This window comes from Oratosquilla oratoria, chromosome 40 (genome assembly GCF_046742065.1).
Source record: "Oratosquilla oratoria isolate Oo_2021 chromosome 40, ASM4674206v1, whole genome shotgun sequence".
In the NCBI taxonomy this organism is placed as follows: Eukaryota; Metazoa; Arthropoda; class Malacostraca; order Stomatopoda; family Squillidae; genus Oratosquilla; species Oratosquilla oratoria.
The window spans coordinates 19,605,818-19,629,808 of record NC_134816.1 but is presented as its reverse complement, the minus strand read 5'-3'; the positions used below and the strand labels follow the sequence as shown (position 1 = coordinate 19,629,808).

General features: G+C 45.5%; 1 protein-coding gene across 1 annotated transcript; it reads left to right on the top strand.

Moving 5' to 3' along the window:
• The first annotated feature begins 3,602 nt into the window (after nucleotides 1-3,602).
• Nucleotides 3,603-23,757, top strand: LOC143020651 (uncharacterized). Its single transcript, XM_076177165.1, has 17 exons — nucleotides 3,603-3,771; nucleotides 6,995-7,046; nucleotides 7,179-7,574; nucleotides 7,728-7,870; nucleotides 7,959-8,071; nucleotides 8,291-8,433; nucleotides 10,929-11,003; nucleotides 11,119-11,190; nucleotides 11,277-11,519; nucleotides 16,372-16,519; nucleotides 16,732-16,885; nucleotides 17,049-17,159; nucleotides 17,407-17,497; nucleotides 21,204-21,370; nucleotides 21,687-21,832; nucleotides 21,953-21,995; nucleotides 22,359-23,757. The coding sequence occupies exons 1-17, from the start codon at nucleotides 3,709-3,711 to the stop codon at nucleotides 23,697-23,699; spliced, it is 3,501 nt and encodes a 1,166-aa protein (XP_076033280.1). The 5' UTR covers nucleotides 3,603-3,708; the 3' UTR covers nucleotides 23,700-23,757.
• Nucleotides 23,758-23,991: the final 234 nt, after the last annotated feature.

The following is a 23,991-nucleotide window of genomic DNA, read 5'->3' as shown; positions in this document are numbered from 1 at the left end:
TTTGTTGGGATTTCTTTGTCTCCTCCTTTATATACTGGTACAATATTTTTCATTTTTCCAATCCTATGGTACTTTTCCTTCTTTGAGTGAGAAGTCAATTATCCTGTGTATTTTGTCTTTAAGTTCATCTATACATTCTTTCAATATCCAGTTCGCTATTCCATCGGGCCTATATGACTTTCTGACATCAAGATTCTTTATTTGGTCCCTTATTTCTTTCTGTGTCACCGTTATTTCTTTCATTTTAGGGGATCCTTCTTGCTGTCCTTCATCCCAAATTTGTGAGCTTTCAATTGTAAATACAGACCTAAAATGCCTGGTCATTACTTCAGCCATTTCTACATCTTCTGTATATTCTTTGTTTCCTTCATACAGTTTCACTATTTCATGTTTATCTTTTAGTTTGTTATTTACATATCTGTAACATAGTTTGGGTTGGTCTTTGTATTTGTCTATTATATATTTTTCGTAGTTTTTTTTTTCCCTCTCTACGTATATCAACACGTTCATTTCTCAGCATTGCCCACAGATCGGGCCATGTATATAAATTCTGATCTCTCATGCTGCATGGTTATTGCTGTTGATCACAACTCCAACATGTGATCCAAGACCGTGGTAAATTACGCACAAACACACACACAATCACACACACATGCAAATACATACACACACATACACACGTGTACACACATGTACACAGATACAAAAACACACACATGTGCATAGATACACACACGTACACAGATACACACACATGTACACAGGTGCACAGACACATACATACTCTCAGATACACACACACACAGACACACACACGCACGCACATACACGTACACACATGACTCGTGGCGCGGTGGTAGAGATCGTGGCCGCCACTACGGAGGTCCGAGTTCGAATCCAGCCCAAGGATGAAATAATTTCAGTATCGCTGCGCTGTGAGTTGTTACTCCAACTCTCGTGGGCGGGGATTTGAGTGTGTGTGTGTGCGTGTAAGGTCACAGCATTACCTATAGATCGGTCATATATGAGCTTTGAGCTCTCATCCGGGAGAGTAATAGGTGTCGATCACAAGTCCAACACGTGATCCATGACCCTGGTGAATCACACACACACACACATACGCACACACGCGCACGCACATACACCCACACACACGACTAGTGGCGCGGTGGTACAGATCGTGGCCGCCACTACGGAGGTCCGGGTTCGAATCCCGCCCAGGGATTAAATAATTTTAGTATCGCTGCGCTACGATTCGTTACTCCAACTCTCGTGGGCAGGGAGTTGTGTGTGTGTGTGCGTGTAAGGTCACAGCATTACCATAGATCGGTCATATATGAGCTCTAAGCTCTCATCCGTGAGAGTAATAGCTGTCGATCACAAGTCCAACACGTGATTCATGACCATGGTGAATCACACACACACACACACACACATACACGCACACACACGACTAGTGGCGTGGTGGTACAGATCATGGCCGCCACTACGGAGGTCCGGGTTTGAATCCCGCCCAGGGATTAAATAACTTTAGTATCGCTGCGCTGCGAGTCGTTACACCAACTCTCGTGGGCAGGAAGTTGTGTGTGTGTGTGTGTGTGTGTGTGTGTGTGTGTGTGTGTGTGTGTGTGTGTGTGTGTGTGTGTGTGTGTGTGTGTGTGTGTGTGTGTGTGTGTAAGGTCATAGTATTACCATAGATCGGTCATATATGAGCTCTAAGCTCTCATCCGGGAGAGTAATAGCTGTCGATCACAAGTCCAACACGTGATCCATGACCATGGTGAATCACTCACACACACACACACACACACACACACACACACACACACACACACACACACACACACACACACACACACACACACGACTCGTGACGCGGTGGTAGCGATCGTGGCCGACAGTACGGATGTCCGGTTCGAATCCCGCCCAGGAATTAAATAATTTCAGTATCGCTGCTCTGCGAGTGGTTACTCCAACTCTCGTGGGCGGGGAGTTGGGTGTTTGTGTGCGTGTAAGGTCAGCATTACCTATAGATCGGTCATATATGAGCTCTAAGCTCTCATCCGGGAGAGTAATAGCTGTCGATCACGAGTCCAACACGTGATCCAAGACCATGGTGAGTCACACACACACACACACACACACACACACACACACACACACACACACACACACACACACACACGACTCGGTGGCGCAGTTGGTAGAGCGCTGGACTGGGAAGTACGGTGGTGCTCGCAGTACCTGGTTCGAATCCTGCCCAGGGCCGAAATTATTTCGGTATCGCTGTGCTTCGGGTCGTTACTCTGACTCTCGTGGGCGGGGAGTTGGGTGTGTGTGTGTGTGAAAGGTCATAGCATTACCCATAGATCGGTCATACGAGCTCTGAGCTCTCTTGCGGGAGGGAAATAGCTGTCGATCACGAGTCCAACACGTGATCCAAAGACCAAGGTGAATACACACACACACACACACATGTACACAAACACACACACATGTACACAAACACACACACATGTACAAACACACACACATACACAACACACACACACACACACACACATATATACAGACACACACACACACACACACACAAATCGTCGCGCAGTGATTAGAGTTCCCAGCCGCTACTACGGTGGTCTGGGTTCGAATCCCGCCCAGGGCTGAAATAATTTCAGTATCGCTGCGCTTCAAGTCGTTATTCCAACTCTCGTGGGCGAGGTGTTCGGGGCGGTGTACGTGTATGGTCACAGCGTTACCCATTGATCGGTCATATATGAGCTCTCTTTCACGAGGGAAATAGTTGTTGATCACGTGTCCAACATGTGATCCAAGACCATCATGAATCACACATGAGCAGATACACACACACATACACACACACACACACACACACACACACACACACACACACACACACACACACACACACACACACACAAACACACACACACACACACACACTGTGGTTAGAGCTCTGGCCTGCCACTACGGAGGTCCGGGTTCGATCCTCGCCCGGGGCTGAAATAATATCAGTATCGCAGCGCTGAGGGGTGTTACTCCAACTCTCGTGGGCGGGGAGTTGGGGGTGTGTGTGTGTGCAAGGTCATAGCATTACCCATAGATCGGACCTACGAGCTCTGAGCTCTCTTCCAGGAGGGAAATAGCTGTCGATCACGAGTCCAACACGTGATCCAAAGACCAAGACCAAGTGAATACACACACACACACACACACACACTACGGCGGTCCGGGTTCGAATCTCGCCCAGGGATGAAATAATTTCAGTATCGCTACTCCAACTCTCGTGGGCGGGGAGTTGGGCGTGTGTGTGCGTGTAAGGTCACAGCATTACCCATAGATCGGTCATATATGAGCTCTGAGCTGTCTTCCGTGACTCCAACACGTGATTTAAGACCATTGTGAATCACAGTACACAGATATAACCTATTGCCCTGCGACAAGCGAAGTAAACAAACACTTCACAGTAATCGGTCGTTCGTCGTTTGTCGACTATCATTCTCGGACCAATCACATCCAAGCTGAAACTCGAACCCCCTGCCACGCCCCTCGACGCCCCTCGAGTTCGTGGCCAACTCTGAGAAACCTTCCTCACTTCGTCAGTACTCGTTGGGTAGTGAGCAGTGAAAACGAGGCTCCGTGGAGTGGTGGATCGAGAGCCCGAAGAGGCCAATTCCAAGTAATACCATGGCTGGCCCACGTCGTGCAGGCCGCCGTGTTTTGAGGATGTGCGTCCCTGCGTGTATAATGGTGAGTAGGTTATACCTTCTTTGGACACTCGTGATGGCGTAGGCAACCAGTGAATTCACTTGCGGAATATGTAATTGTCAGCTATGGTGACCATCTTGGTTCAAACCCTTAATTTGAATATCTTTAATTTCGTTTACTGCTGAAAGAAATTCGTGAATACGGCGGGTGACTGTACATAGTGGTTTTTGGAGGAAGGCGGCGTAGAGGGTATTTTCCCTATATCTTCGAACCTCGTGAACTTGCCTTGCATGTATTTAGAAGTGCGGTCCCGGTGGGCTAGTATAATTTCATCCAATTTAATTTCTTTAGTATAATGTCGTGTAATTTAACTTCTCCGAACGTTAACAAGTCCGCACAACCGGCGATTGCTCCCCTACTACTTGAACCGTTCAGCCGTATTCTATCTAGTTGCCCATTGGGGACGGAGCTCGAAGATCGTTGCCAAGTGCTGTGAGGTTGAGGGTTTCCAGTAAGTGAAGCTCGAGGCAATTTTCCTCAGTTGATAACTTTTTATTGGGGCTGAAGGTGAAAGTGAAGGCGTTCTTAACCACTCGGTTTTTTGCACCAGGAAAACTTGGACACAAACAGTAAAATAATTGATAAGTCGGCACAGAAGTGGCAAAGTAATTACTGTATAACTTGAATCAAATGTGCTTGCCTCGCAAACAACTCGCAGTTAAGCTTACACCAGGAAGAGTTTAGCTTCTAAATCTCCCATGTCACTGATCAGACCGAATAAGTTAATTTGGAATATTTAATGGGATAAAATGTCTTTAACCCCATTGCAAGTTCTCCATTGGCCAAGATGTTGGTGGCATTGGATTAAAGTTTAAACAAGTTAGTTCGTAGATGGTAGTTCGTAGATAGCTAACAAAGCTCGATAGTCGAGATAGAATTATCCGGAACTAGTCGGTAACCATCAATATATTGACGGTAAATACTCGAAATACTCGTATCATTCGCACGGGTTGACATGGATCGTGGTCGAATAGTGTAAAAACATCTTTAACTTCTATGACCTCTCCTTAGGTTGTATTAGAGTAACTTTTGAACCATAGTTTCTAGTTGCCAACAGTGATGCTACTACTGATGGTTCGCAAGAAATTGGGTTGTAAAAATCATGCCAGTTTTACGTATATTGACTTTGTAATTGGTATCTAAATTTACTTGTTAACCCGTGGATCATCAGATGTTCTTCTTGAATTGTCGCGATCGTAGTATGTATAAAAGGGTGTTTCCACGGTAAAACGGTTCGAAAGACGCGTGTTTAAAGTGATGTGTGAAGCAGCCTTGCTGTGGATGTGCTGTGTCTTGCGACACTGCTTCTGACCCAGGGCAGTGGACAAGGTGCAGGGATGACCCGTCATCCAGGATTTGCTAAGATAAGAGGGAGGGTGGAGTGTATTTAGGGATGGAATGGGTGGGAAGGATTTTATGCCTTTTCCTTTTTGGCTACCTCCCTTGTAAGGGGGGAAAAGCCTTGGTATATGTATGTGAACGGGGTATTTGGTTGTCGAACAACGTGCAGGACAACCAAAGACCCCGTTCACACGTCACTTTAAACACGTCTGTCGAACCGCGTTCGACGGACCGTTATACCGTGTACCCCCCCCCCCCTTAAGGGTACTTAAGTGTCTGAAAGTGTTCATCTTAGGATGTGGGTCCCCCCCCCCTCCACCCAATTGAGTTTCTCAATTTCGCCAACGAGTCGAGCCTCTTCCCCCCCCCTCCCTCTTGCATGTAGCCCACTTCCTCTTCCTATCCCCCCCTTCTTCTTCCTTTCCCCCCCCTTCTTCTTCCTTTCCCCCCTTCCTCTTCCTTTCCCCCCCTTCCTCTTCCTTTCCCCCCCCTTCTTCTTCCTTTCCCCCCCCTTCCTCTTCCCCCCCTTCCTCTTCCCCCCCTTCCTCTTCCCCCCCTTCCTCTTCCCCCCCCCCCGTCCTCTTCCCCCCCCCCTCCCTCTTTCGCCCCCCCCCTTCCCCTCCCTCCCTCCCTCCCTCTTCCCCCCCCCCTCCCCCCCGCCCCCCCCTCCCTTCCGCCCCCCCCTCCCCCTTCCCCCCCCCCCTCCCTCTTCCGCCCCCTCTTCCCTCTTCCCCCCCCCCTCCCTCTTCCGCCCCCCCTTCCCTCTTCCGCCCCCCCCTCCTCTTCCGCCCCCCCCCTTCCTCTTCCGCCCCCCCCCTCCCTCTTCCCCCCCCCCCTGCCTCGTCCCCCCCCCTTCCTCTTCCCCCCCCCCTTCCTCTTCCCCCCCCCCTTCCTCTTTCCCCCCCTTCCTCTTCCGCCCCCCCCTCCCTCTTCCCCCCCCTTCCTCTCCCCCCCCTTCCCTCCCCCCCCCTCCCTCTTCCTCCCCCCCCCTCCCTCTTACTTCCCCCCCCTTCCTCTTCCTTTCCCCCCCTTCCTCTTCCTTTCCCCCCCTTCCTCTTCCTTTCCCCCCCTTCCTCTTCCTTTCCCCCCCTTCCTCTTCCTTTCCCCCCCTTCCTCTTCCTTTCCCCCCCTTCCTCTTCCTTTCCCCCCCTTCCTCTTCCTTTCCCCCCCCTTCCTCTTCCTCCCCGCCCCCTTCCTCTTCCCCCCCCCCCTTCCTCTTCCTCCCCCCCCCCTCCCTCTTCCTCCCCCCCCCCCCTCTTCCGCCCCCCCCCTCCTCTTCCTCCCCCCCCCCCTCCTCTTCCTCCCCCCTCCCCCTCCCTCTTCCTCCCCCCCCCCCCTCTTCCCCCCCCCTCCCTCTTCCCCCCCCCCCCCCCCTCTTCCCCCCCCCCCCTTCCTCTTCCTCCTCCCCTACCTCTTCCTCCACCCCTTCCTCTTCCCCCCCCCTTCCTCTTCCCCCCCTTCCTCTTCCCCCCCTTCCTCTTCCCCCCCTTCCGCTTACCCCCCCCTTCCTCTTCCCCCCCCTTCCTCTTCCCCCCCTTCCTCTTCCCCCCCCTTCCTCTTCCCCCCCCCTTCCTCTTCCCCCCCCTTCCTCTTCCCACCCCCCCTTCCTCTTCCCCCCCCCCTTCCTCTTTCCCCCCCTTCCTCTTTCCCCCCCCCCTTCCTCTTTCCCCCCCCTTCCTCTTTCCCCCCCCTCCCTCTTCCCCCCCCCCTTCCTCTTCCTCCTCCCCTTCCTCTCCGCCCCCTCTTCATACTGGAGAATTTCCCATTAGCTAAATACAAAGCTTGAATATTTTAGGTAAAACTGTCTACTTTCGAGGAATCGAATGGATCCTTGTAGTCTAATCGATATCTTGTCTTTGCTCAGTTTTTGGCATCGGTTGTTTGGGCTGTACCAACGCCTCCGACAGAGTCGACAGGTAAGATGTCTCGAGTCAATTTAAAGTAGATGTTTGAATTGGAATTTGAAAGGTTCAAGTGACCCATTTTTTTTTTTTCTTTATACATCTAGTGTTTGTACTTCAGGTAAGTCAACTATTTTTCTGCTTCAGAACACACACCGACGGAACGCAAAGTTATTGACCACGGTCATTCTGGTCTTCCCTACGGTCATCAACCTGTGTACAATAACCATGGACAAGGTCACAACGTTCTGTATGGGCACCAGCCAGTGTATACTCAACAAGTTTACAACCTATACGGCCATCAAAGTGAATACAAACCGTACGGTTATACTGGATATGGTCAAAGTGTGTACAATCCGTATGGCCATCAGTACGGACACCACAGCAACTACGGACACTACAGCAACTACGGACATGATTATATACATGGATATGGCAGTTACGAACTTGAATATTACGAATGTGATCACGACAGGGAAGGAAAGAACTGTCCCAAGAAATTCACTTGTATCCAAGGAAGTTACTTCGATAGTTACTGTGAATGTAAGTATATTCTGGTATTTAGATTCTATAGTTTTGCTAGGTACGGTCTACCATTGTGAAGACTCGTTCAGCGTTATAAGCAGTTTTATATTGCAGAATTTCTATTAAATGGTACAAGACTTCATGAGGTTTCTGATCTTTATTTTGTTCTAGATCCATGTCCACCAGACTTTATCCATATTGGAGACGCTTGCTACAAGCTAGGTTTGGGTAAGAAAAAGAAATTGAACTTCGAAAACTCTCTCCAGCGGTGTGAGGAAGCGGGCGCCAAACTTCTTTTCTTCGAAAATGAACAGGTAAGCCTCGTTACTTGTGGAATGTTGCAGTGGTCTCTGGAATTTTATACATTGTATTTACTTGTTCCTCGTGCATAATTTTTTCCAGGAATATTCCCGGCTGAGAAATGTTGGGAATAATTTTGATGGAGAATATATTGATGCCAAGTTCCAGAACGGTGCATTCAGGAGATCTAACGGAGAAAAAATAAACTGGAATAAGTAAGTATCAGTTGCTTGAAAAACAATTTTTATAACTAAAATTAACTGCTAAAAATTTACAAATTTAGCCCTATATGGCTAGCAAGATTAACTGAACAACTTAGTAGCTTGACGTACAAAAACATCCTTGCAGTGTGCTCTATTGTCAGCGTTTTTATTAGATGTGTACAATAGATGGAACCAGGAGTCTTCATATAACCAGTTTTCTCCAATTTTCAGCCTTATTCCCAGTTTTGGCGATGAGCTGGACATACTTAATGGTGCAACTGAAGGGTGTGTGGCACTACATCGTGGTAATTTCAATGGTCCTCATCTGACCGTTCATTCGTGCGAAGAGGAGAAACTACATTCTTGTAAATTAGGTAAGACTGCAGACTACAGTGTACAATAGTCTGAATTTGTTAAAACTTGTACTTAAACCATTTCATCCCTCCCCCACCCCCCAAATTTCCAGGTTTAATTACCTGGAATAGACACGTTCAATATGTTCTACAGGGCATTTTAGAAGCGCAATCAAAAATAGGGATGTCCTTCATGCAAAAGATGATATCGCCAAACTCCAGCTGTCTCCTCTATTCTATAAACCGGTTTATGAAGGCTTTATGGCAGTTCATAAATCGAATGTATGGTTAGTCTTTTCCCATAGAATCGGCCATGACTTTTTATAAAGCCTAAATACAACCAAAGTTGTAACTGAAGTTTCTCGACAGAGCTTTTAGAGTCTAGTTACTTCCTTTCGAGTCTAGTTACTTCCTTTCGAGTCTAGTTACTTCCTTTCGAGTCTAGTTACTTCCTTTCGAGTCTAGTTGCTTCCTTTCGAGTCTAGTTACTTCCTTTCGAGTCTAGTTACTTCCTTTCGAGTCTAGTTACTTCCTTTCGAGTCTAGTTACTTCCTTTCGAGTCTAGTTGCTTCCTTTCGAGTCTAGTTACTTCCTTTCGAGTCTAGTTAGTTCCTTTCGAGTCTAGTTAGTTCCTTTCGAGTCTAGTTAGTTCCTTTCGAGTCTAGTTAGTTCCTTTCGAGTCTAGTTAGTTCCTTTCGAGTCTAGTTAGTTCCTTTCGAGTCTAGTTAGTTCCTTTCGAGTCTAGTTAGTTCCTTTCGAGTCTAGTTAGTTCCTTTCGAGTCTAGTTAGTTCCTTTCGAGTCTAGTTTTCGAGTCTAGTTAGTTCCTTTCGAGTCTAGTTAGTTCCTTTCGAGTCTAGTTAGTTCCTTTCGAGTCTAGTTAGTTCCTTTCGAGTCTAGTTAGTTCCTTTCGAGTCTAGTTAGTTCCTTTCGAGTCTAGTTAGTTCCTTTCGAGTCTAGTTAGTTCCTTTCGAGTCTAGTTGCTTCCTTTCGAGTCTAGTTGCTTCCTTTCGAGTCTAGTTAGTTCCTTTCGAGTCTAGTTAGTTCCTTTCGAGTCTAGTTAGTTCCTTTCGAGTCTAGTTAGTTCCTTTCGAGTCTAGTTAGTTCCTTTCGAGTCTAGTTAGTTCCTTTCGAGTCTAGTTAGTTCCTTTCGAGTCTAGTTAGTTCCTTTCGAGTCTAGTTAGTTCCTTTCGAGTCTAGTTAGTTCCTTTCGAGTCTAGTTAGTTCCTTTCGAGTCTAGTTAGTTCCTTTCGAGTCTAGTTGCTTCCTTTCGAGTCTAGTTAGTTCCTTTCGAGTCTAGTTGCTTCCTTTCGAGTCTAGTTGCTTCCTTTCGAGTCTAGTTAGTTCCTTTCGAGTCTAGTTAGCTTCCTTTCGAGTCTAGTTAGTTCCTTTCGAGTCTAGTTAGTTCCTTTCGAGTCTAGTTGCTTCCTTTCGAGTCTAGTTAGTTCCTTTCGAGTCTAGTTAGTTCCTTTCGAGTCTAGTTGCTTCCTTTCGAGTCTAGTTAGTTCCTTTCGAGTCTAGTTAGTTCCTTTCGAGTCTAGTTAGTTCCTTTCGAGTCTAGTTAGTTCCTTTCGAGTCTAGTTAGTTCCTTTCGAGTCGACTTTAAACTTTTGTGAATTCGGCTTCGGTTTGACCCTTTTGCATGAATGAAATGAGACTGAAAGACAAAGGCTTGCACAAGGCAATTCAATGTCCATGTTTGTCTAACCTTCTCTTAAACGACCAATTGTTCAGCGCTCGCTACATGATTACAAAGTTTATTCGTTAACTGCTGTTGGTAAACCAGTTATTGACCATTTCCTTAAATCTAAGTTTGTAGAATTCAAAATAGATTTTTCAATTGGAATTGGAATGGTCACCGTTCAGGTGACCCATTTTTTCTATACATCAGAAGTCTTTAGAATTCAAATTCAAATTAGAATTCAAATCTACTTGGTTTTGGCTGCTGTCCTGGCACACTAAAATACCTTTATTAGATTACACCCCCCCCCACACACACACACACACACTGTCTTAGTGTATCCACAATTAAGCTAAATTCTTCAAATCGAACATATTGAAGATTGCTACTTACCCTGACCATCCGAACGTGTACGGGAGGAGTGGCAAGTTTAGTGGTACCGGTTCAACGAAAAATGACATACAACCATGGCTCTATCGTCGCTGGGACATTGATAAAAATGCTATTTACAACCATGGCTCCAGCACCGCTGGGACATGGATGCATGCTGCATCATTGACTCTGCCCTTTCTTGTATCTGTATATTGGTTTGTTTCGACATGCTGCATCGGTTTCTTGAACTTGTCCTACACTTCGATTATCTCGATGCTCGTCCATTTTATCACTCCATGGTATAGACTCCATTGCCTTAATCGGTCATACCAGTTTGTTATTTTTGGGCTATTTTCCTTTAACTTAGCATCATTACTAATATGAAATAATCTGAAGAACACACTTGCACCACTAAACTGTTCCTACATTGCACTCGCTAAATCTCGTGAATGGCTTGTTTTCCAGGAGTATTTAGGGCATCTAGCAGAAACCGTTGCTGCTACAAGCCATCCCTACATCATAGACTTCAGCATTCTCATGGTGAGTACAATAGTTTTCCTACTTGAAATTTGGCTGACGATGCCGTCAATAAGCCGTCCATCTTTTACTGAAGTAACACTATTAAACTGGGGTACACTTCTCCGGAATGTTTCAGATTATGTCAACGACTACGCGCTGTCACATCTGAAGAGTTCATGCTACCTCGTAGGGGGCTACACGTGTGCTGGTACGTGCTGGGTAGTCGGCTATTTGTCATAGGATAACAAATCTGCTCTTGTGTTCCTCATTTGCATCCAAGTTTCTCTTTGCCAGAATACATCGATTACCTCAAAAGCGTAGGTGGTACAGACATCGGACCTGTCGGAGGATCTTACTACTTCTACATAAACGGAGGAAAATGCCCGAAGGACACGAGACTTGCAGTGGTCAAAAGTCAAGAAGTTCACTGGACCCTTGTACTTGGGACGCTTCTCTCTGAACTCCATGAACAGCAGCCATTCTTTACAATTGGATTATCATGGGACCGTTCCGCCGGGAAATTCCTGTGGTCAAATTGTAAGTAATCCAATAGTTGGGTTCTTCTAAGGATGAGCCGCTGTTGCAAAAAAAACTTTCTCCGACAATGTTCTTCCATCCAATGTTAGTTTAATTTTTAGTTCGAAATGAATAATCCCAAGTCTGTTCTATATACCAAGAGCTTCACCTCCAATATATGGTAACTAAGTCGGAGGCACGTACATATTTCTACAAATTTTACTCAATCGCCCTTTCCATCTCTGCATTTCATGATGGGTCATTCCTGCAACCGCCAACTACCTGGGTGTCACAATGCAGCAATATAGTACGTTCACAGTAAGGCCGCTTTACTTAATCGGCGACCCCCCTTCTCCCTTCCATTGCAAGAAAAAGAAGATTGGGAAATCCCTTGGCTGCATCAAAATGTTCATTTAAACACACACCCATCCCCCATCCCTCCCTTGCATAACCGTATCGTCCAGTCGTTCTTGTACCTTCCCTATTTTCAACTTTCTCCCATCCTTGCTTGACAAACGTTCCCATTTTTCTCAACATCTTCACCCCATCCATTCATCTCCGGTTGCCCCCATTAAGTTCACTCCCTCTACCTCTGCCTTCAATGCCTCGCTAATATTCCATCGCTCGTTCTTTTAGAGTCCAAACCATCCTAATCTTTCATCAGCCCTATCTGCCCTCTCCTTTTCCACACCCGCTCTCCTCCTCATCGTCATATCTAACCTTATAACCCCTACCATACTTCTTGCATTTCAATTCTCGCATTTAAACTTTTCCTATGCCTCTATTAAAATGTCTGCCCCCATACAATACAATCACCCCTTCATACAATCTCCTCTTTGCATCCATTCCCACATGCCTTTCTCGTGACCCTTTTCAATCCCCGAAAGCATGTACTTGCTTCTCTCGATCTACAATTTACCTCCACCTCCATTCCTTTCATGTCACAAGACCCCAATTACCTAAAGCTATACACTTCCTCCAGCCTCTCCTTTTAGACTTGCTTCCAACTCGCTGCCATCCTTGTACATTTCATCACTTTACTTTTACCAACATTTAACTTCAACTTCAACTTCCTATCGTATACCTTCCCGAACTCGGTCACTATCTCCTTAGTCCCTCCTGACACTGCTACAAGCACAGTATAGTCGGCAAACGACTGGCTCGCCTCCCATTTTTCTCGATTTTCTTCAATCTCCAGTCCAGCCTATCGCCCTCGCCTTTACATCCCACACCATCCCATTCAATGTACACAATGAACAGCCATAGCGTCATGAGCCTGCCCTGATGTAGTCCCACCTTTACCTCAAACCAATATCTCCATTTCCCAATCTAACTCCCCTTCTACTACTCTCGTAAAAACATTACTGTCCTCAACATCTTTCTCCAATCCTATAACTGCAAAACCTCCCACAGTACTTTCCTGTCCAAATCCATAAGCCCAAAAAGCATCCTTACTTTTTCCCAAATCTCTCGTATATCGGCCTCGTCACAAATCTTTCACGCAACCCCTCTTTCCTAAGCCCACTATTCCTCGCCAATTGCTCCCTGCTCCTTTCCTAATCCTCTCGATCAAAACTTCCACAAACCTTCCCAACTACACTCGACAAACTGGCCCTAAACTACGTTCACATTTGTCCCCTTTTCCCTTGCAAAGCAGAACTATATTGGCACTCCAGCCCTGACTTTCTACCCTCGCTTAGACACACGTTAAACAACCTCGCCAGCTAGTCCATTATTACGGTCCCTCCCTTCTTCACTCCGCAAAATCGCTATCTAATCCAGGAATCTTGCTTGTTCTCAATTTCCAGAGCTACTTGCACCTCGTCCCTTTTTTCTCAGTTACTTTCCTATCGGTGATTTTCTTGGCACCTCCCACTGCTACAACCAATCCCACCCTATCCTCCTCCATTCAACAGCTCTAAAATACTCCGCCCATCTTCCCCTTACCACCATCTCTTCCATCAAGCTATCCATCCGCGCCCATTGCCTTTTCTCTATTTGACTCTCCCTTTCCTCTCTGGATTTCCTTCCAAATATATTTCCGCTTTCAAAGTTTTGTCGTACTCCTCCCCCATTTTACAATTTTTTCTATCTTTTTCCTTTTCCTTTACTTCTCAATTTTCTCATCCTTTGTAACCAGTCCATGAATGCTCTTACCTTCACTTCATCTCGCCACTCGCTACCCTTCCTTCTATTCCCTCTTATCTTGTCGCACCTGCAATCTTTGCACATCTTGTCACTTCCTTCTTTAAACTCCTCCAATCCATTCACCCTAACTTCCACTATATTTCACCACCTCCCACACTTCTCAACTTCTTGCACCCCTGCTCTTCCTCGTTTAGTTTACTCTAAGTACCTCCCTGTCTTCTGTCCAATTCCTGTCTATCTTTCACTCCACTTGCCTTCCAAAAACTAATCGGATTGCCCCACTCCCCCCTAAGAACATGTACATCCAAAACTCTTCCTACTCTTCTCCTGGGTACCTCTGTATAGTCCATTAAAGCCCTATCTACCATCTTTCCATCCACCACCCTCGCCTATGTGTACTTATGCTTGACTTTTTTTCTTTTTTTTTTTCCTGAGCTGTTGGCTATCGTCAACCTTTTAGACAGTCTCCATCAAACTACCCACTACATCTGTTGGTTCAGCTCCTACTCGAGCATTAAGATCTCTCGGTGCCACTACATTGTCGTTTTTGTAAACTTCTATGAGCTCGTTTAAATCCATAAAAATTCCTCTACTCTACTCTCGCCCATATGCACTTGCAAAGACCCACATCTCCCTTCCCAGTTTCACTTTCATCCACATTAATAAACTTCCTTCCACTCCACCACACGCTTTTATATAAATATAGCCACCCCTTCTTTCCCTCGTCCTCTTTACTCCCGACATCCTCCCCACTACTCCCAAGCTCGCTCTCCCCTCCATATCAACTTGGATTCGTTCAATGCCAGCACATTCATCTTTCTTCTCGCAAACATAATACCTATCTCTTCCCTTTCACTCTCATCCGCACAACACCCATGCACATTAAAAGATCCAGACCAACTCCCAGACCCTCTTATGCCTTGACTTCTTACAGGAATGGCCTCTTTCGAGGCTAGAGTAGGATGCCTAGTCCTGTCCTCTGTCCCGTTTTAGTCTCCTTTACGACTCCAGTGGGAACAATCGATGGTAGAATTTTCTCCCCTACCACTGGGGAGAAAGGGCTTATCACCTTAACACAAGGACATAAGAATGAGACTTCAAGAGACCACAAGGCCTACACTAGGCAGTTTAATCTCCATTACCACCTGTCATCTCCATCCATAAAGTTGTCTAATGGTTTCTTAAAACAACCGATAGTTTCAGAGCTCGCTATATGTTACCAAGTCTATATTCGTTGACCACCCAATTAATAAACAAATTCATTCCCATTTCCTTAAATCTTAATTTATCCAATTTGAATCAATTAGTCCTGCCCTATTGTCTTGACATGATTATCTTGTCTGCGTCACCCTTGCTAAGGCCTTTGATCCACTTGAACACCTGTATTAGATCAGCCCGCACTCTACGTTTTTCCAGTGTGTAAATTAAGGTGCTTAAGCATCTCTTCGTAAATTTCAAAGCCCATGTACAATTTTGGTCATTCTCCTCCGTACTGATTCTAGTGAATGTGTCCATTCTATAAGGCGGAGACCAAAACTGTACCTCATAGTCAAAGATGGGTGTAACTAAAACTAGATAGTTTGATAATTACCTCGGCACTTCTATTCGCAATCATCCTAGCAATGAAACCTAGTGCTGTTAGCTTCATTCCTGGCGCTAGTACCTAGTTTCCTGGGTTTAAGGTCGAGACTCCTTAGGACTCCAAAGTCTCGCACTCTCTAAACGTGTTATCTAAGCTGTTTGGAGGTTGTAGCCCTACGTTTAACACGCTGCACTTTGAAATAGTCTATTTAGTAGGCGCCCTATTCTAGTGTTGTCCGCAAACTTGCTAACGTCACTAATTCAATTCTCCAAATCGTTTATGTACATACATACATACATACATACATACATACATACATATACCAAGGCTTTTTCCCCCTTACCAGGGAGGTAGCCAAAAAGGACAAGGCACAAAAACATTCCCACCCATTCCATCCCCGAAAACACTCCACACCCCTCCACCCTCCCTCCCATCTTAGCACCTCCTAGATGACGGGTCATCCCTGCACCCTGTCCACTGCCCTGGGTCAGAAGCAGTGTCGCAGGACACAGCACATCCACAATAAGGAAACCAAAATAGAGCCCTGGGGAACTCTACTAGAAACGCTCCCTACTTGGATTTTGCAACATTTATGGCGACCCGCTGTTTTGTCACTGATCCAAGCTCTAATCCATTCTAACACTTCCACCAATCCCATGGAATTTTGTTTTATTTAGGCTCGGGTGGGGCACCTTGTCAAACGCTTTGCTAAAGTGAAGGTAAAAAACATTGTAACTATCACCTGACGCCTTGTATACGTTAGTGTAAAAATTAGTCACATGACTTGCCCTTCCAGAAACTATGCTAATCTAATTCTTCTCGCAAACGTTCTGCCTATTCCACAGGAATCTGGACTTCTAAGAACATTTCAAGTGTCTAATATTAGCATAAGTTTACAATCTTAATTCGTCATTCGGCTTTGACTGAGAATTTTATATTTGGAGATTTAAAGTATTGTAAACGGTGTTTTTTTTTTTTGTTTTTTTTTGTTTTTTCCTGTCGGCGCTGGTGAAGCCCGTGGAAACCCAGTGTGATAGTCACTTAATGGTCTACAACGATCGAAGTATCTCCTAGCAGCCTAGCTGTATACTTTGCAAGTGTTGTACAGAAATTGCCAAACTGTTTAAACTTCCCTTTTTTCAGATAAAAGTCTGAAGTTCTATGGAGTCGACGAGTTCAAAACGAAGACTGATGGTCCTCTGGCTAAAAACGAATGTATAGGGTATAGACACAACAAATGGGTCGTGAGATCATCTTGCCAAGATCTTCCAAAAATATGTGAAGTTGTAATGTAAGTAGATGTCGAAAGGATGTTTAAAAGGAGTTAGGGGAAACCCGGTTGGACCAAGTACACGCGATCGAAACGTCTGTAAACTGTTCCTGTTTCAACCGGGATCTTTCTACCACTTCGCTTTACATTGAACAATATATAATTTTCCGAAATTAGCACAAGATTTATAAGACTTGGTTTGTTCTAACATTGTGAAAACTTTCTCGTGACAGCTCGTCAAGTCCCGTCATAGACAAAGAACCTAAATGTGGAGTTTCCTATAGAGGTGGTGTTCTGGCAAGGTCGCATGTCCATGACTATGGCTACTCCGACCACTACGATTATCACGCTCACGATGAAGCAGACTTTGCAGAATACCCATGGCATGTAAGTTGGCCTCGTGTTCTTAACACAAGACTAGTCTCTTGCAATTTCTATTAGAACTTTCCCAATTCCTACTAGCAACTTGTACTTACTACTGCCCTCCTTTGAAACTAAAATAAACGGACCAAGATTGGTTTAATTTCGTTGTATCCACTTAATTCAACAGGGTGCAGTCTTCGAAAATGGCAAGTTCCAATGCTCGTGTGTACTAATTGATGATAAATGGGCAATCACCTCTACGTACTGCGTAACTCCGAAGGACGCGAACAACATTAGGGTAAGTAAGGAGACGACCTTGTTAACTATAACCTAATATTATAAAAGAATGAAAAGTTCAAGGTTCTTCTTTGGATAACTGTTGGCAATATGGCAGCTTTGGCATTTGAACTAATCTTATCGCCTCCACAGAGGTTAGCTTCAGTGGCAATTTTTCATTGTGGCCTAATGAAAATGCTAAAGAAAATTTAGTTTAGTGATACTTGTCCATCTAGTTCATTAATTAACTTTGCCTTCCCAACCTTCAGGTTCATCTAGGAATTTGGGATCTCGGCGATAAGCCTGTAGTCTTGGATCCAGAGATAAGGAGAGTGGAAGAGATTGTAGTAACGCATTATGGTAAGCACAGTTTTCCAGAATACTGTACTAATGGTAACTGAATTCTCGCAAGTTTAAAATCTTCAGATTTGTGTAAAATAAGATTATAATTGAACACTTACTATACTATACTAGAGTAGCTCTGTTCGTACTGCAGTTTGTACTTGGTTTCAAATTGGGGTACGTGGCATCACGTCTAGAAGACACGTGTGCGATAGTTGTTGCTGCCGCCTATGTTATGGCAGAATTGGAAAACTCGAAGAATATGGGTGAAACGGTGGTTAACAAAGAAATTAACTGTCCCACAAGGTTTTGATGAAGGACCCTGCATTAGAACCAGGAGTCTGGTTTAATCACTTACGTATGGAAGAGGCAACTTGTTTGAAATTATATTTAGGGTCTCCTGTCGGAGAACAAAGATACTCCTATGGGTAAACCTATTGCACTTTCCAAAGACGTGGCTATTCTTTATACAGTTCTATGAATTCTACCCAGAATTCCCTATCCGCAAATGTATTCATGCCCACGCAATATCCTGGGTTCTTTACAAGACCTGCTGAGAAATTGATATCGGCAGACAAACGTACATTGAACGATCTATGACTGACAAAAGTCTCTCGCCAGCAACTTGGCAGTGAATGTGGGCCTTGTCGCGTAAGCACTCCCGACTTCCTCCTTCATCCTCGGCCCCTCCCTTCCTTGCATCACTGTACAGTCTATACAGTCATTCCTATCTTAAGTCTTCTACCTTCCTTACTAGACATTCCCCTCCTGCCCAACACCCATTCCACCCCATTCATCTATCTATCCATCTCTTCCTCGGTCGTCCCCTCAGGTTCACCTCTGCCTTTCACACCTTCACACCTTTTACTAATCTTTCTTCACTCGTTCTTTTCATGTGACCAAACCATCTCTATATTTTCGTCAGCCCCATCTACCATCTTTGTTTTCCACCTCTGCTCTCTCGTCTCCTCGTTTCTCACTCTGTCCAACTTGTAACTTCTACCATACTTTTTGGACATCTCGTCTCGGACAAGTTTACTTTTCCTCTCTGCCTTTTAACTTCCAGATCTGTCCCATACAGTGCCCTCGGCACAAATCCCCCTTCATACAACCTCGTCTTCGCATCCATTTCCAGATGTCTTTCTCATGATACTTTTTAATCAAAGGCTTCTCTCGATCTAAAATTTAAATACCTCGTCTCCCTATCCTACCATATGCTACCTCAAATACGTAAAGCTATCCACTTCCTCTATCTCTCCCTGAAAGACTTTCCAACTTGCTGCCATCCTTTTCCTGTACATCTCGTCACCTCCCTTTTACCCATATTTACCTTCAAATTTCTATCGCATACCTTCCCAAGCTTTGTCAATAGCTCCCTTAATCTTTCCTGACCCTGCCACAAGCGCAGTGTCGTCACAAAAAAAAAAAAAAAAAAAAAAATCTAGAACTTCTTTAACAATCTCCAGTCCCCTTGCCCTTGCCTCCCACACCTTCCCATCAATGTACATTGGACAGCTATGGGGAAACGACTCATCCCTGATGTAGTCAACCTTTACGTCAAACCAAAGTTTCGCAATTTCCAATCTTAACACTACTCGTAAAAACTCGCTACCCTGAACAACTTTCCTCCAGTCCCATATCTGCCTGCGAAACCTCCAACAGTGCATTTCTGTCCTAAGCATTTTCCAAATCCACACGGGCCTAAAAATCATAGCTTTTGCTAAAGCTCTAATATCTGCCTTACCACAAATCTGACTCGCAACCGCTACCTTTCCTTGGCTCGTTGTTACTCGCCAAGTAGTTCCTCCGTTCCTCTTGCTCCTCGATTAAAACTTTCCCACAAGACTTTCCAACTACTCGAACAGATCCCTCTGAAACTACTACTCGCATTTGTCCCCTTTTCTTCTGGAAAGCTGAACTATACATTCCTTCAGACCTCCGGTATTCTATCCTCGCTTACACTAGTTTAACAACCTCCGAGCAGTCCACTATTACTGTATCTCCCTTCTGACGCTTCGCACAAGTCCCCCAAGTGCCCTAGTTACTTTTGTAACTTTTCAAAAATACTTGCACATTTTTTTCGTATTTCTCCATTTTCCTCTTCCGCAAGTCTCGCTGGCTGAGCGGGTTAGGGCGTCGTTAATTTGTGGCGAAGGTCGAGGGGATGGCGGTTCGAATCCTGCCACCGGCAAAGTTGAACCAAGGGCATGGTTCATTTCCACGCTACAAAGCGGGAGAGAGGAGGGTGGAGGGGAGTGGAATATATAGGAAATGGAATGGGTGGGAGTGGTTTCTATGCCTTTCTTTTTGGCTACCCCCTATGCAGGGGGGGGGGGAAGCCTTTGGTGTGTGTATGTATATGTATGTATGTATGTACTGTATGTACAAAGCCCTCTGTAAGGGGCACCGTCGTAGCCTTCCGATGGGAGGAGTTTGATGTTAAACCATATCCATATAACAAATCTTTTTCTTAGCTGCTCCCACTGCTACCACCAATCTCGCCCTATCCTCCACATTAGTCCTCAACTACTCCGCTTATCTTCCCCTTGCCGCAGTCTCGTTCGTTGTCTGTCGATCTGCGCCCTCCTACCTTTTCTCTACTTAAATCTCCTTTCTCTTAGCTTCCTTCCAAACATCTTTTACTTTCAAACGTTTGTCATAACCTTCCCTCTTCTTTTTTCCCCTTTCCTTGCCTCGTATTTCTCCCGTCCTGATTTCCAACCCGTCCATGAATGCTCTTTTCTACTATCTTCATTTCATCTCTCCACTCGCTATTATTCCTTCTATTCACTCCCATCCTTGTTCCATACCATCATTGCACTTTATCGCTCCCTCCTTGACTCTCCCAATTCCTCTTCCACTTCAACCTTCACCCACTCCTATACTCCTCGGTTTCTCCTTGTATTCCTGTTTTCCTTTTCATTTAAACGGTTTAATCTAAGCACATATCTCCTACTTTTTTCACCAACTCTCAACTCGACTTGCCTTCCAAAAAAAAAAAAAAAAAAAAAAATTGCCTTCCAAAAAATGCTCCCCCCCCCCCCCACACACACACACTCTACCCCCCTGAGAACATGGACATCCAGAACTCTTCCTACTTTCAATATTTCCACCCACCACCCTCTCTAGATGTTTTTCCTAAACACTTGGTAATCTCCAACTCCTAAATAAATGTCCACCATTAACTCTTGGTTTTTATCTGGCACTTTATACTTCCTAACCACTCCAGCAATTGGTTCATCCCCTACCCTAGCATAGAGATCTCCCAATACCATTATACGGATTCCTTCGAACTCGAAGCACTAGTTTAAATATATCCAAACGGGCCCGTTTCCTCTACATTATTCTAACTACAAAGCCCATGTCCGCTTGCAAAGACCTAAATCTCCCTTCCCAGTTTCACCTTCATCCAGATGAACCTCGAGGAAATTTCCTTCCATTCCACCGCACGCTTACCTATCTCCTAATAGAGCCACCCCTTCTCTCCCTCGTCCTCTCTTCACTCTCGACATCCTCTCATTACTCGTTCAAAATTACCCCTCCCTTCCAGCTTGGTTTCACTTAATGCTAACACGTCCATCTCTCTCAAACGTACTGCCTATCATTTCTTTTCTTGCTCTCATCTGCACCATACTCGACCACATTTAAAGACCCAAGCCTTAGGCTTCAGACTAAAACTCCCGGATTGCTATTTGCAATGAAGACTGAATTTCATCTTCTACAGGTTCTACGCACACCAAATTTGGCTACGACAAACTTGCTCTCCTGCACTTAAGAGGTAAGGTTAACACGAAGACTCTCTTCCACGTGGGTGTGGCATGCCTTCCATCGCCCTCGTTTGTCCACGAAGCAAATGTGGGATGGGCATGCACTGTTGTTGGTTGGCCTAAGGTAGGTGAATTTTAGTATGTACATCTCCATAGTCTAGCATGGAAATTTGAGGCGTCCAGAAACTGAGGGGCATCCCAACCACTTACTGGTTTATTTAAACACTGATAATACGATGAAATTAAATGCAAAAATTAATCTTTCTCGAACTAGACTGTCGCTGGGATGCTTTCTGGATGCCTTGTATGCAAGATTACATAAATGTGGGGAAAATGTATTCGGTATAATGTTTCATATAGATGCATCTTTACAACTTTGTATAAAACTTAGTAGCCTTGCAAACAATGTTCTCGTAATTATTTTTTTTTTCCTTTATCAGAAACATGGCCATCGGAAGCGTGATGTCTACAAGATATTGGATGTTCAGCTAACCTCGCCCGATGAATGTAAATACTATGTTAACCACCATTACGACAGTTACGGACACGGTTATGGTTCGGGATACTATGGCTACCACGATAACAGGTTAGAAAATCTAGTTGCCCCAAAGGTAGTCTGTTGTATAAAAAATGTGGACAAATGGTAGCTTAGTCAAGACGGAAGGATCTTAACGTGTAGATTGCAAGTAAAATATTTTTCCCCCAGGTACAAGTTGGACCCTGTTTGCGTCTATGCGGACGAGTGCCTGGTAAGATATTTTTCCACTACAAAGTAAAGTTTTGAATAATGCCCCCAGGCATTTTGGTTGCTAACATGAATTTTAATACATGCATATACCAAAGGCTTTTTCCCCCTACACGGGGGGGAGCCAAAAAGAAAGGCATAGAAACCACTCCCACCCATTCCATTTCCTATATATTCCACTCCCCTCCTCCCTCCCTCTCATCTTGGCACCTTCTGGATGACGGGTCATCCCTGCATCCAGTCCACTGCCATGGGTCAGAAGCAGTGTCGCAAGACGCAGCACATCCACAGCAAGGCCGCTTCATAAATTCGGCGACCCCCCTCTGTCCCCTCATGAATTTTAATACAAAGTATAAATTTCTTACAGGACGACGAAGTAGCAGTCTTGATGTGCAAAAAACCCAGGGTGTTTTATGACTACGATAACTCCTATGACAACGCCTACAGCTATGCTAAAGATGATCTTGGTGCCACCATCTCTAATCCATTCGTCTCCGAACATCATAAAGACGAGACGCCATGGTACGTCATGGGAATTGGTCTTCCACAAGCATGCAACAGACACCACTATGACCACCACCATGATCATGGTCACAAACATGATCATGATCACAAACAAGATCATCATGGCCCATATGATCACCATGGATCTCATGGCCCATACGATCACGGTCATCCTAGTCCTTACCACCATGGTCATCACGATCGTGGCCACGAGTATGGAATAATTTCCCACTTGTATAGAAGTGCCTTAGTTGGAAATGTGTCGGACGGTAATGATACTAGTAGGTTAGATAAACGTGACGTATCAGAAATAGGAACACAGTCAATGGAGAGCTCCACTACGACAGCTGAGGCTTCCAAACCTATAGAAACTGAGCCTACTCTGGAATCCACTGATAGATCTACTGAATCTTCCAAGCCTAATGAACCCACGGAAGTCATTGACGAATCGGGAAATGTACAAGCTAGAAGAGTTTTCACTCCCTCTGTTCCATCGCATGGCCACTCGCACGGTCCACACAAGATAGCCACCCACACACACGGGCACGGACAGCAGTCGCACGGGTACGGGCACGGGCACGGGCACGGGCACGGACAGCAGCCGCACGGGTACGGGCACGGGCACGGACAACAGCCGCACGGGCACGGGCACGGGCACGGACAACAGCCGCACGGGCACGGAAAACAGCCGCACGTTCACGGACAACAGCCGCACGGGTACGGGCACGGGCACGGACAACAGCCGCACGGGCACGGAAAACAGCCGCACGTTCACGGACAACAGCCGCACGGGTACGGGCACGGACAACAGCCGCACGAGCACGGACAACAGCCGCACGGGTACGGACAACAGCCGCACGTTCACGGACAACAGCCGCACGGGTACGGGCACGGACAACAGCCGCACGAGCACGGACAACAGCCGCACGGGTACAATCACGGACAACAGCCGCACGGGTACAATCACGGACAACAGCCGCACGGGTACAATCACGGACAACAGCCGCACGGGCACAATCGCGGACAACAGCCGCACGGGCACGGATACGTTCACGGACATCCGCACGGGCATCCGCAGCCGGAGTATGGCCATGGCTACCCAGATCCATTGTATGGACAGGGTCATAAGCCATATCACCGTATAATTATGGTGTTTACACCTGTGTACGACTTCTATAAACGTATCTTATCCCATATATACTAAAATTGTGATGATGCCAGTGATTGTAATGACGTTATTTATATAAAATCTGAAATTCAAACCTGTTCTTTTATTCATGAATCTGGACAATTTAAACTAATTAGTAGGTAACGCCTACCACTTGTTGCCAATATGTTCTGGCCTAGAAACAAATCTAAATTTACTATAGAACAAAACTTAATATGGTGTTAATCCAGGAAATCCTGCTGGGCTGAAAGAATTAAAACTAAATTTTTAAACTTAAAATCGTAATTTGGAAACTAATTTGAAACCTAAGTGGCAGCGAACGCTCCGA